We start from the raw sequence: 15,826 nt of genomic DNA, 5'->3' as shown, positions 1-15,826 counted from the left end.
TTTAACCCACCCCTTTGCCCTATCAACTGTGTATCCTTCTTGATACTCTCTCTGCATTCTATTTCTGACCGTTCAATGACTAACCTCTCCTATGATCTGTGGCTCTGTTTCCCATCGCCCTACCAAATTAGTTCCAACCCTTCTGAAGTACTCTAGCAGATCTTCCATCCAGGACATTGGTGCCCCTCCAGTTTAAGTGCAACCTGTCCTTCATGTATAAGTCCCACCTTCCCCAGAAGATACCCCAATGATCTACATATCTGAACCTCCTGCACCAGCACTGTAGCCACGTGTTTAACTGCATTCGCCCTCTGTTGCTCGCCTCACTAGCACGTGGCACCGGTAGTAATCCTGAGATTACTACTCTGCTTGTCCTGCTGTTTAGCTTCCAACCTAACTCCCTGAAATCACTTTTTGGGTCCTCATCCCTTTGCCTGGCTATGTCATTAGTGCCAATGTGCACCACGACTTCTGGCTGCTCACCCTCCCCTTTCAGAAACTTGCAGACTTGATTAGAGACATCCCAGACCGTGGCATGTGGGATGCAACATACCTTCCGGTAGTCCCGTTCATGACCACAGAATCGCCTGTCCATTCCTCTATGAGTGTCCTACCTGTAGACACTGCTGTGAGTGGATAAGAAGCACCACAAGTAGCTGAGGCATATTAAAGGTTTATGATCAAAGGGAAAATAACCCCTTTCTCTTCAAAGAAGCAGCCAAGCCCATAAATATATGAAGGGACTACTCAAAGTTTCTTGCTGGGAAAGCATTTCGTTTTCCTTTTGGAGGTTTAATTGAAAACCAAAGTGTTGATAAATTGGATAGTTGGAGAGTATATACCAGTTCCATGGTACAAATACCAATTAGATTGTGATTTTGTTGTTGTTGTTGTGGTAGTTAAGAAATACTTGCAGTATAAAGCCCTAGGGAGATCAGCAGATGGAAGATTGAAGACAACAGAAACTGTGTGGACTTAAATTAATGTAATGTTTAATAATTGTGTTATTGGAGCATTACTTTTATAAAGTTGGGATCAGATCGTCATTACATAAGGGGCTTGGATTTGTTAATGGTTGTGTTTATTGTTCACTATTAAGAGCTGGAAAAATACATTGTTATTTTTCTTTAAGTAGTGGAAATTAGGAGTTCCCACTCACTCTCTAACACTATTAACAGAGAGCTTTTCTGGGTGATTGGCTTTAATTACCAAAGAGGTCCAACCTCCTCGTTGTAGCGGTCTGCTCCATCTCTTCAGCTTGAAGTGGGTTTTCCGCCATCACCTTGAAACCATCCCCACGCCCACAACCACTGATCACGTGCTCTGACTCGCAGAGCATGCCGGGGTAAAGGTCTGAAGTAGGTTTGCGGCGGAGGAGAGGAAGGGCGCGGGCCAGGCTGGGTAGAAGCCGGGTGAGGGTGCGCGGGGCAGGCTGGGGAGAGGGTCAGAAGTGAAGTGAAGGCGCGGGGCAGGCTGGGTAGAAGCCGGGTGAGGGTGCGCGGGGCAGGCTGGGGAGAGGGTCAGAAGTGAAGTGAAGGCGCGGGGCAGGCTGGGTAGAAGCCGGGTGAGGGTGCGCGGGGCAGGCTGGGGAGAGGGTCAGAAGTGAAGTGAAGGCGCGGGGCAGGCTGGGTAGAAGCCGGGTGAGGGTGCGCGGGGCAGGCTGGGGAGAGGGTCAGAAGTGAAGTGAAGGCGCGGGGCAGGCTGGGTAGAAGGTCAGGGATGGCGGCTGGTTGCAGGATCGGACCGTCGATTTTAAACAGCGACCTGTCCCGGCTCGGGGCTGAGTGTCAGAGGATGATGGACTGCGGGGCCGACTACCTTCACCTGGATGTGATGGACGGGTACTAGTTGTGTGTCGTGTGAGGAAGAGGGTTGTTTAGAGGAGGGTGTGGAGTGAAGGGTTTGCGATGCACAGGAGGGACCAGTTTGACTGGGGTTTTCCTGCTGGTTCCACCCGGGGATACTCCTCACAAACTGGGGGGTGGGGGAAAGAAAACTACTTTCCTATCAATCCATGTTTGTGTGTCCAATTAACTCTTGCTGTTATCGATTAATTCCAGAACAGCAGCAGGTTTTTCAGTTTCCCTGAATCCCATTTCCCTGAATCCCATTTCCCTGCCTTTCCCCTGTATCATCCCAATTTCGTTAAGGGCACAACTTCTACCATCGGGGAGAAGGAACAGAAGCCTGAACACACGCACCAGCCAGTTTCGTAACAACTTCTTATTAGAATACTGAATGGACTCTCAAACTCTTAACATTCACCTGTACCTGTGTTTTTGTTTTTGCCGCTGTTTACCTATTATTTACTTATCTGTGCTGCTTAACTCTGTGATCTGCCTGTATTGCACACAAGACAAAGCTTTTCACTGTGCCTCGGTACACGTGACATCAGTTCAGTTCAATTCAGTTGGAATGTACCTTCACCAGGGCCTAGGAAAGTATTAATCATTGTGACCTTGTATCCTTATGGAGCCTGGACTTGTGCACCACCCCCCTCAATGACTGCAGAATGTCCCCACATGTAAGAGTGACAGTGAGTGAGGTGCTGGCTCTTTCAGTCTCAGGTTATTTTACATCCACATTTCTTCAACAACAGATGCAGGAGAGAACCAGCCTGTGATTGGGGGAGTAGCTGGGAATTCAAGTGGCTGAATAAGTTATTGGGATTGGTGTGAGGGAGTCCAGTCCTCAGAGTGCGAGAAAGTGCTGACAGCATGGTCTGGGAGTGTGATGTCCAGTGTTAGAAAATCAAGGAGTCAAAAAAGTTTTAAATCTGTTAGTAAAGGCAATTAGGGACTGGCAATAAATGTTGGCTGGCCAACGATGCTCATGTCCCACGAATGAATAAGAGAGATCAAAGCATATTCAGCTCTCTAGGAGTCAGGGAAACTTAGTCTCTCTATTGCAAACGAATGCAAACTGTCCTCTAACTGCATAAGTTCAGGAGCTACTATGTGGGATAAATATTGTAGATGTCATTGTAACAAATAAGATTTCACAGCTTGTTTTTCCAAGTGACAGTCAGTTGGAGTTACCATGGGAATCAGTGCTTGAACTCCAGCTATTTGTATAATTTGTGAATAAGATGAGGGAACTAAATATAACATCAAATTTACAGATGATAAAGTTGGGTGAGAGGGCGAAGAGAATAAAGGAGAAAGGGAGATCAGGGGAATTTGGATGATCAGCCATGGTCAGATTGAATAGTGGAGCAGGTTCCAAGGGCTGAATGGATTACGTGTCCTGTTCTCCATGTTTCTATGAAAATTAACAATTGTAAGGTTTAAATCTTTGGTTGAGATTTAGAAGCAGTAGATCTTCCCATTTTGTAAATATGGATTGGAAATGCATCTAATGCACGTGAGGTTTGATCTTATCAGTCGGCATGATTGGCATGTTGGCTTTTCCTTTGTGTAGAAGTGTCACTTTGTGAATATAAGGCCTGTTGTTTTGTGCTAATTTGCATACTTTGGTGTTTAGGAAAGTGATGCTTTGTTTGATGGAGCAGTGATGATTATTGAGGATATTGATCAAATCTTCTAATGCTGCTTATGTATTGCACAGAATACATAAGGTACAGTTACTTTATGACTGCTTCACATAATCATAGAATCCCTACAGCGTGGAAACAGGCCGTTTGGCCCAGCAAGTCCACACCGACCCTCCGAAGAGTAACCCACCCAGACCCATTCCCCTATTCTGGTTATTCTATGTTTACCCCTGATTAATGTACCTAGCATACACATCCCTGAACACTATGCCAATTTAATATAGCTAATTCACCTGACGTGCACATCTTTGGATTGTGGGAGGAAACCCACACAGACTTGGGGAGAATGTGTAAACTCCACCCAGACAGTCGCCCGAGGCTGGAATTGAACTCAGGTCCCTGAAGCTGAGAGGCAGCAGTGCTAACCACTGAGCCACCTTACTGTACTATTGAGAAAGAGGCCCCGAGAAACAAAAACACAGCTTCTGAAAATCAAAAAGTAGCCTGTAAGAAGATTTCCAGAAGTATGAGCAAGCAAAGTTATTTTGACATGGGGCAGGGTTTAATAAAGTTGGTTGCACAATAAATGACTGTAATTTGCAAGTGGTCATGGTTGTAAAGTGTATCCTACTGAAACCAGTCATTTCATTGTGCTTTATAAATAGAGGCATAAGTACAAAAACTGTTGTTTTGCTGATTCTCAATAACACCGCTTAACCCCTTGTGTCTTTGATTTCTAATTCTGGGCACTAAAGGATTGTCCAGAGTTGTAGTAAAGGGTTTATAGAATCATATAATGCCTACAGTGTGGAAGCAGGTCGTTTGGCCCATCAAGTCTACAGTGCCCTTTTGAAGAGCATCCCACCCAGACTCACCACCCCCACCCTATCACGGTAAGCCTAAATTTCCCATGGCTAGTCCAAATATTATGGGTAATTTAGCATGAACAATCCAGCTTACCTGCATATCTTTGAACTGTTAGAGGTCTGCACTCCCCTGTGTCAGCCCACTGAATTTCTGCTGTACTCCTTCTCTGGCAAGTATATCCTCCCTTAGGTAGGGAATTCATAACTGCACGCAATACTCTTAAGTATTGGTCTCAATAAGGCCCGGTATAACTGCAGTAAGACGTTTCCATATTGGAACTCCAATCCTTTCGCAGTGGAGATCGATACACAATACTTTCCAAGTTGCTTGCTGCACCTACCTGTCTAGTTTAATTGACCAATAAGGACACCCAGATCTCTTGTACATTCATGCCACCCAAGGTATCACCATTTGAGTAATGCTTGGCCTTTTATTTTTCACACCAACATCACATTTATCCACGCAATATTGAATTTGCCATGTGGTTGCTCACTCATTCGACTGTCTTGATCATTTTGAAGCCTCCTTATATCTCCTGGCAACTTTCACTGTTGCCCAGTTTTGTATCATCTGCAAATTTGGAAATGTTGCATTTAGTTCCTTTTATCCAGATTGTTTATCCACTAATTATATTTAATTAGTGAATAGCTGGTCCCCCAACATTGATTCTGATGCATCCCCAGTAGTCTATGCCTGCCACCTATTCTCACTTTCTGCTTCTGAACTGTCAACCAGTTCTCAATCCATGCCAGTATATTGCCCCCAATCCCATATGCATTAATTTTACCTACTACTGTTTCTCCCTGATCTAGTAGTACATCTTCAAAAAATTCCAGAAGGTTAGTTAAGCATAATTTTTCTTTCGTAAACATATGCAGACTTCAAGATTTCCAATATTCTGTTATCACTTCTTACATAATAGACATAAGCATTTCCCCCACTACCGATGTAAGGCTAATGGGTCTATAATACTGTTTTCTCTCTCACTCCATTTTTAAAAAGTGTTTGTCACACTTTATTCTGCCGAAACTGCTCCAGAGTGTATTGAATTTTGGAAGATGGTCACGAATACATCAGGGTCATTTCCTTTATTATTCTAGAATGTAGATTGCCAGTCCCTGGGGAGTTTAACATTAATTTCTCATGCACTTTTTTTTATACTAATACTGATTTTCTTCAATTTCCCCTCTTCCACTGGATGGCAGGTTTCCTCATGTTTTTCAGAAAGTATTCATACCAAATTTTGTGAAGTCAGAACAAAGTATGTGCCATTTCTTTGTTCCCTATCATAAGTCCCTGGCCGAGCTCTTCCAGTACATTCGCAACACAAAAATCTTCTTGACAATGTCGAAAACTGCCTAGGTGTATCCTGTCCCGAAAAAGCAGAGCAAATCCAATTTGGCTAATCAGTTTACTTAAATAATGGTGCCACATTAAATAATGGGGGGGGGGGTGGCATTTTTGAGGGTTGACATTATAGCTGCATTTAAAGAGGATATTTCTGGAAATACGTGCAGGGAAGTTGAGTGGAACTGAGAAATAAGAAAGGGATGATCACCTTATTAAGATTGTACTATAGAAGTCAGTGGGAAATTTGAGAAAGGAATTTGTAAGGAGATTTCAGTTATCTGTGAGAATAATAGGATGGTAATGATAGGGAGTTTTAACTTTCCAAACGTAGACTGGGACTGCCATAGTGTTAAGGATTTAGATGGAGAGGAATTTAAGTGCGTACAAGAAAATTTTGATTCAGTATGTGGATGTACCTACTAGAGAAGCTGCAAAACTTGACCCACTCTTGGGAACCAAGGCAGGGGAAGTGACTGAGGGAGCACTTTTGAGGCCAGCAACCATAATTCTATTAGTTTTAAAACAGTGATGGAAAAAGATAGACCGGATCTAAAACTTGAAGTTCTAAATTGTAGGAAGGCCAGTTTTGATACTATCAGGCAGCACTGTTGCAACCAGTTCTGGTCACTGCGTTTTAGGAAGGATGTGGAAGCTTTGGAAAGGGTTGAGGAGAATTACTAGGATGTTGCCTGGTATAGAGGGAAGGTCTTATGAGGAAAGGCTGAGGGACTTGAGGCTGTTTTTGTTAGAGAGAAGGTGGTTGAGAGGTGACTTAATTGAGACGTAGAAGATAATCAGAGGGTTAGATAGGGTGGACAGTGAGAGCCTTTTTCCTTGGATGGTGATGGCTAGCACGAGAGGACAATAGCTTTAAATTGAAGAGTGATGGATATAGGGCAGATGTCAGAGGTATTTTTCTTTAGTAGTAGGGGCATGGAATGCACTGCCTGCAACAGTAGTAGACTCAACAACTTTAGGAACGTTTAAGTGGTCAATGGATAAACATATGAATGAAAATGGAATAGATAGGCTACAATTGGTTCCATAGTTTGATGCAACATCGAGGGCCAATGGACCTATATTGCGCTATAATGTTCTCCGTTTTATAAAAATTGATTGGGGACAGATGTTCACAGGTAATGGAATGGCTGGAAAATGGAAAGTCTTCAAAAATGAAATAAGAGTCTAGAGACTGTATATACCTGTTGGGGTGAAAGGCAAGGCTGGTAGGTTTGGGGAATGCTGGAAGACTAGAGAAATTGAGGTTTTTGGTTAAGAAAAAGAAGGAAGCATATGTCAAGTATAGACAGGAGAGACTGACTGAGTGAGTCCTTGGAGTATACCTAAGAGGGAAATCAGGATGGCAAAAAGGGGACATAGCTTTGGCAAATAGGGTTTTGGACAATCCAAAGGGATTCTACAAATACAAAAAGGTAACTAAGGAGAGAATAGCACCCCTCAAAGATTATCAAGGCAGCCTGTGAGGGGAACTGCAGGAGATGGAGATATTAAATGAGAATTTTGCATTAGTGTTTATTGTGGAGAAGGACATGGAAGATGTAGAATGTTGCGAAATAGATGGTGACATCTTGAAAAATGTCCATATTACAGAGGAGGTGGTGCTGGATGTCTTGAAATGCATAAAGGTGAATTAATCCCATGGACCTGATCAGGTGTAGCCGAGAACTCTGTGGGAAGCTAGGGAAATGATTGCTGGGATATTTAGATTATCGATAGCCACAGGTGAGGTGCCGGAGGTTGACTAATGTGGTACCATTATTTAAGAAGGGTGCTAAGGAAAAGCCAAGAGACTGTAGACCTGTGAGCCTGACATTGGTGGTGGGCAAGTTGTTGTAGGGAATCCTGAGAGACAGGATTGACATGTATTTGGAAAGACAAGGACTCATTAGGGGTAGTCAACATGGCTTTGTGTGTGGGAAATCATGTCTCATGAACTTGATTGAGTTTTTGAAGAAGTAATGATGAATTTTGAAGAAATTGAGGGCAGAGTAGTGGACATGATCTGTATGGACATGATCTGTATGGACATGATCTGTATGGACATGATCTGTATGGACATGATCTGTATGGACATGATCTGTATGGACATGATCTGTATGGACATGATCTGTATGGACATGATCTGTATGGACATGATCTGTATGGACATGATCTGTATGGACATGATCTGTATGGACATGATCTGTATGGACATGATCTGTATGGACATGATCTGTATGGACATGATCTGTATGGACATGATCTGTATGGACATGATCTGTATGGACATGATCTGTATGGACATGATCTGTATGGACATGATCTGTATGGAGTTTGACAAGGTTCCTTTTGGTAGAGCGGTTAGTAAGGATGGCATAGTGACTCAGTGTTCAGCACTGCTGTCTCACAGTGCCAGGAACCTGGGTTAGATTCCAACTTCGGGTGACCATCTATCTGTGTGGTTTGCATGTTCTCTCCATGTCTGTATGGGTTTCCTCTGGGTGCTCCGGTTTCCTCTCCACAGTCCAAAGATGTGCATGTTGTATGAATTGGCCATGCTAAATTGCCTGTAGTTTCAGGGATGTGTAGGTTAGGTGCATTAGTTACGGGTAAATGTAGAGTGATAGGGTAGAGGAATGGGTCTTGGGTGGGTTACTGTTCAGAGGGTCGGTGTGGACTTGTTGAGCCGAAGGGCCTGTTTCCACACTGGGGATTGTATAAGATGACTTGAAATACAGGGAGAATTAGCAATTTGGATACAGAACTGCCTCGAAGGTAGAAGACAGAGGGTGGTGGTGGAGGGTTGCATTTTAGACTGGAGGCCTGTGGTGTGCCACAAGGATCAATGCTAAGTCCGCTACTTTTTGTCACTTTTATATAAATTATTTGGATGTGAACATAGGAGGTAGAGTTAGTAAGTTTGCAGATAACACCAACATTGGAGAGGTGGTGGATGGCAAAGAAGGTTACCTCCGAGTAAAACAGGATTTTGATCAGATGGGCCAATGGGTCAAGTAGTGGCAGATGGATTTTAATTTAGATAAATGTGAGGTGCTACATTTTGGAAAGACAAATCAGGGCATGACTTGTACACTTAATGGTAAGATCCTGGGGAGTGTTGCTGAGCATTTGGAGTGCAGATTCACGGTTCCTTGAAAGTAGAGTCACAGGTAGATAGGATGGTGAACATAGAACGTGAAGGTGGTGTTCAGTATGCTTTCCTTTATTGGTCAGACAGTTGACTGTAAAGGTTGGGAGGTCATATTGCGGCTATACAGGACATTGGTTAGGCCACTGTTGGAATATTGTGTGCGATTTCTGGCCTGCTTCCTTTCGGAAGGATGTTGTGAATCTTGAAAGTGTTCGGAAAAGATTTACAAGGATGTTGCCAGGGTTGGAGGATTTGAGCGAGAGGGATAGGCTGGGGCTGTTTTCCCTGGAGTATTGGAGGCTGAGGGATGACCTTCTAGAGGTTTATAAAATCATGCGGGGCATGGATAGGATAAATAGACAAGGTCTTTTTCCTCAGGTGATCGAGTTCGTAGTGAGAGGGGGAAAGATTTAAAAGGGACCGAAAGGGCATCTTTTTCATGCCAAGAGTGGTGTGTATATGGAATGAGCTGACAGAGGAAGTGGTGGAGGCTGGTACAATTACAACATTTAAAAGGCATCTGGATGGGTATATGAATAGGAAAGGTTTAGCAGGACATTGGCCAAGTGTTGGCAAATGGGACTAGATTCATTTAGCAAATCATGGACAAGATGGGCCAAAGGGTCTGTTTCTGTGAAGTGATGGGAGGTGTCATCAACAGTGCTAACGAGCAGCACTTGCTCAGCAATAACCAGCTGAAAGATGTCTAGTTTGGCTTCTGCCAGGACTACTCAGCTCCTGACCTCATTACAGCCTTGATTCAACCATGGACAAAAGAGCTAGGAGTCCTGGCAAAACTGGAGTCAATGGGAATCATGGGACAAACTCTCCACGGTTGAAGTCATATCTGGCTCATAGAACATAGAATAATACAGCACAGAACAGACCCTTCGCCCCTCGGTGTTGCGCCAACCTGTGAACTATTCTCAGCTCGTCCCACTACACTATCCCATCATCATCCATGTGCTTATCCAAGGGTTGTTTAGATCTCCCTAATGTGGCTGAGTTAACTACATTGGCAGGTAGGGCATTCCACGCCCTTAACACACTCTGTCTAAAGTACTTGCCTCTGACATCTGTCTTAAATCTATCACCCCTCAGTTTGTAGTTATGCCCCCTCGTACAAGTTGACATCATTATCCTAGGAAAAAGACTTTCACTGTCTACCCTATCTAATCCTCTGATCATCTTGTATGTCTCTATCAAATCCCCTCTAAGCCGCCTTCTTTCCAATGAGAACAGACCCAAGTCTCTCAGCCTTTCCTCATAAGGCCTTCCTTCCAGACCAGGCAACATCCTGGTAAATCTCCTCTTCCACATCCTTCCCGAAATATGGCGACCAGCACTGTACGCAATATTCCAAGTGTGGCTGCACTAGTGTTTTGCAGCATGATATTGTGGCTCCAGAACTCAATCCCTCTACTAATGAAACCTAACATACCGTATGCCTTCTTAACGGCACTATCAACCTGGGTGGCAACTTTTAGGGATCTATGCACATGGACTCCAAGATCCCTCTGCACATCCACACTACCAAGAATCTTTCCGTTGACACAGTACTCAGCCTTCCTGTTATTCTTCCCAAAGTGAATCACCTCACATTTAGCTGCATTGAACTCCATTTGCCACCTCTCAGCCCAATTCTGCAGTTTATCCAAGTTCCCCTGCAACCTGTAACATTCTTCCAAACTGTCCACTATTCCACCGACTTTAGTGTCGTCTGCAAATTTACTAATCCATCCACCTATGCCTGCATTTATAAAAATGACAAACAGCAGTGGTCCCAAAACAGATCCTTGTGGCACACACTAGTAACCGGACTCCAGGCTGAATATTTTTCATTAACCACCACTTGCTGCCTTCTTTCAGAAAGCCAGTTTCTAATCCAAACTGCTAAATCACCCTCCATCCCATGCCTCTGCATTTTCTGCAACAGCCTACCATGTGGAACCTTATCAAAGGCTTTATAGGTTGTGGTTATTGGAGGTTAGTCATCTCCGCTGCAGGCCATCTCTTCAAGATTTCCTCAGGGTAGTGTCCTAGGTTAACCTGTTTTTTTTTTTGCTGCTTCCTCAATGAATTTCCCTCCATCCAAAGGTACGCAGTGGAAATGTTCACCAATGATTATTCAAGATTTGTCACTATTTGCGACTCAGATTTTGAAGCAGTCCATTTGCAAATGCATCAAGATCTAGACAATATCCAGGTCTGGGCTGACAAGTAGCATTCACTCCACTCATATACCAGGCAATGACTATCTCTAGTAAGAGACAATCTAACCACCGTCCCTCGAGATAGTGGTTTTACAATCACTGAATCTCTGACCAGCTGATCCCTTGGGATTAGCAACGATCAGAAACTCAACTGGAGTTGTCATAGAAATACAGTGGCTACAAGAGCAGGTCAGAGACTGACAATAACTCACTTACAAGGCCCATAATGGAATACGCCCTACTTGCAATGGATGGGTACAGCTCCAATCCCTATGTAGATTAAAATCACCCATGATTACAGTTGTACCCCTATTGCTTATGTCTCTCCAATGTCCTGTTTGATGCCTTCCCTTGCATCTCAGCTACTGTTTGGGGTCCTATGGAAACCACCACCAACAATGTTTTCTGCCCCCTGGTGGTTTTTTCACCTCCATCCATACAAATTCCACATTTTGATTCCTAATCAGCAATCCACCACAATCTCTTCCTGCATCTATTTCTTATCTATGGGCTGCACCTCCAATAGCTCGTGGGATTTAACATCTGACACATAGCTCGAAGTGCCACCACCTTTACTGTCTCTGAATGAGCTGACATTTTACCTGGGTATTTGCTACACAATAAGCAGAAATTTGCTCTAACTAAATATCAGGAAGAATGAAGCCATCATCTTAAATCCTTCCCACAAGCTCTAGTTGTCAGCGTCTAACTCCATCCTCTCAATTGAGAGAGTTTAAATGTAACCTGATATATTATTTAGTCCAGACATGAGCTTGTAGCCATCATTAACAATACCCCTCTTTTACTGCTCCCTCTGCACTCTATCTGCTTCTGAAACCTCTGAGCAAACATTTGTTTCCTTGAGGCTACAGCTCTATACTCCTTAGTAGCCCCTCACATGCAATCCTCTTGTGAATATATATCTTGCTGTATTCAGACGCACCAAGTCCTGTTCACCCTTGATCCCTGTACTCGGTGATGGTTTTGGTTCCCAGGTCTGCCTTGATTGTAAACTTATCGTTTCTTTGAATTTCAAATCCTTCCATGGAAGCAACCAAAATAATCTGCTCCAATCTGGTCCTCTTGTGCATTCCCATTATATATTGCTACACCACTACCTTCCGATACAAGCTTTTTGACTAAGGTTAACATAGTCTGCCTGAGTGCCCTTTTGATTTGTCGAGTTTTACTTGATGAGGTGAAGTATGGGCTCTGTGTAAGTTCATGTTGGAGTACTCTGGGCACATGTCACCCTATTAATTTGTGATTTGGAGATACTGGGGTGTACAAAGTTAAAAATCACGCAACACCAGGTTATAGTCCAACAGGTTTAATTGGAAGCACTAGCTTTCGGAGTGACGCTCCTTCATCAGGTGATTGTGATGAAGGAGCGTCGCTCCAAAAGCTAGTGTCTTCCAATTAAACCTGTTGGACTATAACCTGGTGTTGTGATTTTTAACTTTGATAAATTTGTGTTTTTCTAACTTCTATCTTATTCCTTCTGTGATCAATGATTTTACTAATTTCAACAGATAGGAGGAGCATTTGGGAAGAAATATTCATTCAATACACGAATTATCTTCTATTTAGTCGCAACTTTAGAACCACCAATTTAGGGTTTTACATTGAAACTCAGAATACTGAGAGACCTGCATAGAGTGGACATGGAGTAAATGTTACCACAAGGTTTCCACTGGGACACCAGGGCCAGCCTATCCAGCCATTCCTTATAACGCAAAGTAACATTTCTTGTAAATCTTTCTTGCACAGTTTCCAGTTTAATCTCATCCTTCCTATAGCGGGGCGACTAGAATTGTACACAGTACTCTAAATGTAGCCATACCAATGTCTCAACTGCTGCACATAATACTCTGACCTTCTTCACCACTCTGTCTCTCTGTGACACCACTTTCAAGGAACTACGTACCTGTACCCCTAGGTCTCTGCTTGACAACACTTCTCAGGGTTTTACCATTAACTGTGTAAGACCTGTCCTGGTTTTGTCTTGCCAAAATGCAACACCTTGTTTTTACCTGCGTTGAACTCCATCTGCCATTCCTTGGTCCACTGGCCCAGTTGATCGAGATTGTGTTGTACTCTTAGATATTCTTCTTCACTGTCCACTATAGCACCAGCTTTGCTATCGTCTGCAAACATATTAACCATGCTTCTGATATTCTCATCCAAATAATTTATATAAATGACGAACGACAGTGGAGGCAGCACGGATTCTTGTAGCACACTCCTGGTCTCGGGCCTCCAGTGTGAATAATAAACCTTTACCGCCATCCTCTGTTTCCTGCCATCAAGCCAATTTTGTATCCAATTGACTGGCTCTCCCTGGATCCCATGTGGTCTAACTTTAACCAGTCTACCATATCAAAGGCCTTCTCCTATTGTGTAGAAATATATGGTTGTAATGGTAAGGTGGAACTTTGAAAGTAAAAGACAGAAGCTCCTGGTGAATGGAGAGCAATTTGATTTAGTTGGCCTGGGATGGGTACTTTTATTTTCCCACTTATCATTTATATAATATATTATATGTATAAATGACTCTGGGCTAAGGAGTGCAGTTATGGAGTTTGTGGCTGAAAGAAATTAGATGTGATTGATCTGCAACATAAAAGTAGCAGGGTTCAGAAATACATTGAAATCTCAGTGGGTGGATGCTTGCCACGTGACCATATTATGTAAATAATCTGACTTGTTTAAGTGATTTCATTTTTACATGTATTTTATAGTGAGAAATATCAGTAAAATGCAGTGCAAAGCTTTCATTCATCACCACAATCCAGCTCTATTTTAAATAGTTTAAGAAAAACGAAAAAGTATAGCTTAAGGAGAAGTCCCATCTCCATTCCGCTGCCTCCTATGTGAGTCCTCAGCTGGCTCAGGAGCACCACCGCTGAGCACCACTTTGATCCTTAGGTGCCATCTTTCACTACTTGGGCACGCCTCACTGGCGTTGCCTCTGCCGATAAAGCAGCCACCAATTCCAGGTCCTGTGCTCGCCCTGCAAAAGTAAGTAATGGCTCACTCGAGTCTGTGCAGACTCACTCTGCTCCACTACTAATCCGTGCTGGGATAACTCAGCACTGTTGATGCTGTCTGAGTTCTTCAGAGAACCATAGGTACAAAAGCTAAGTAAGGAAGGAGAGAGTAAATAGGAAAGCAGATGAGCCCTGAGCTCAGGAGCCCTACTCCACCATCGTCTTGGGCGTCACCTAAATTGGAGGCAAAAATAGAAATTGCTGGAAAAGCTCAGCAGATCTGGCAGCATCTGTGGAGAGAAATCAGAGTTAACATTTCTGGTCAAGTGACACATTTCGGGTCTGATGAAGGGTCACTTGACCAGAAATGCTAACTCTGATTTCTTCCCACACGTGCTGCCCCGACCTGCTGAGCTTTTCTAGCAATTTCTATTCTTGTTTCTGATTTACAGCATCTACAGTTCTTGCAGTTTTTACTTGGTCCTAAATTGGAGGAATGATGCAGAAACATTGCAGCCTGGGGAGTGAAAATTTGAGTTCCTTCTAGGTAAAGTTGATGAGGCGGTTCAGTAAGCAAGTGCAACACTGATGCCACAGACATGAGGGAGAGGTGAATGGAACCTTTGAACGACATCCCTCTTCTATCTGAAATAAAGGTGGTTTGACTTTTCTAATATTTTTCTCTTTGAAAAAATAGGCAGTCATGTGTCTACCCAAAAGACTCTGTTTGTGAAAGCCAATTTAAAAAATGGCCCAAGGCAAATTACTTGGGGTTAATGCAAAATGTGTTAATGCATTGAAAACACAGGGAATTAGACACTCTCTCTTGGATGTCCAAGAGGACGGTATCAAAAATTGTATACTTAAAAGCAATTGCGAAAAGGTCATATGTTTGTCATGTAACTGAGGCAGCTACCAAGTTGGCTTTTGATGTCCCGGTCAGAATTTGTTGTTGCAGCGGATACCTGGAGTTATTAGCACCAGCTTGTGCGCAGTGTCTTTCACTAGTTTCCTTTGTTCAGAACTGACATATTGTCTTCTATTTCTTCGTATCTAGTCTTCTATTCCTATACTAGAATGCTCACACAATGGGAGGTGAGCCATGCCAGAGATGATTTTTGATTTGATTAGAATTACTGGAAGTGTCTAGAGCAGCCAACTTGCTCATTATTGCGTGGGCTTTTTTAATGGTTTTTTCAAATAGTTGCTAAATATATGTGTGGAGAAAGAGAACTGCAGATGCTGGCGATCAGAGTCAAGAGTGTGGTGCTGGAGCAGAAAAATAGACTTTTCGGGCATATGCCCTTCATCAGGAAACGTTGATTCTCCTGCTCCTCGGATGCTGCCTAACCTGACCACACTCAACTCTAAATATAGATTTTATTAGATTACTTAGTGTGGAAACAGGCCCTTCGGCCCAACAAGTCCACACCAACCCGCTGAAGCGCAACCCACCCAGACCCATTCCCCTACATTTACCCCTTCACCTAACACTACGGGCAATTTAGCATGGCCAATTCACCTAACCTGCACATTTTTGGATTGTGGGAGGAAACCGGAGCACCCGGAGGAAACCCACGTAGACACGGGGAGAATGTGCAAACTCCACACAGACTGAGGCGGGAACTGAACCCGGATCTCTGGCGCTGTGAGGCAGCAGTGCTAACCACTGTGCCACCCATATATGTCTATATGATAAAGTTTTTTTTAATCTGTTCATAACACTGACATATGGAATGTAGAAAACAAATCTGAGGAATCA

The 15,826-nt window shown here is 43.4% G+C and overlaps 1 protein-coding gene across 3 annotated transcripts in view; it reads left to right on the top strand.

Annotated features, from left to right (window-relative positions):
• Nucleotides 1–1,680: 1,680 nt before the first annotated feature.
• Nucleotides 1,681–15,826, top strand: part of rpe (ribulose-5-phosphate-3-epimerase) — a 33,485-nt gene continuing 19,339 nt past the window's right edge. The window contains exon 1 of one of the 3 annotated variants that reach the window (XM_072578718.1): nucleotides 1,681–1,841. In XM_072578718.1, coding sequence (XP_072434819.1) covers nucleotides 1,720–1,841 — 122 coding nt within the window. In that variant the 5' untranslated portion in view covers nucleotides 1,681–1,719. Of the gene's footprint in view, nucleotides 1,842–4,367; nucleotides 4,387–15,826 lie in introns of those variants that run through there. The other 2 variants (XM_072578717.1, XM_072578719.1) reach the window with 2 other exon arrangements.

The sequence above is a fragment of the Chiloscyllium punctatum genome, chromosome 10 (assembly GCF_047496795.1).
Source record: "Chiloscyllium punctatum isolate Juve2018m chromosome 10, sChiPun1.3, whole genome shotgun sequence".
In the NCBI taxonomy this organism is placed as follows: Eukaryota; Metazoa; Chordata; class Chondrichthyes; order Orectolobiformes; family Hemiscylliidae; genus Chiloscyllium; species Chiloscyllium punctatum.
This window is presented reverse-complemented; position numbering and strand designations above follow the sequence as displayed.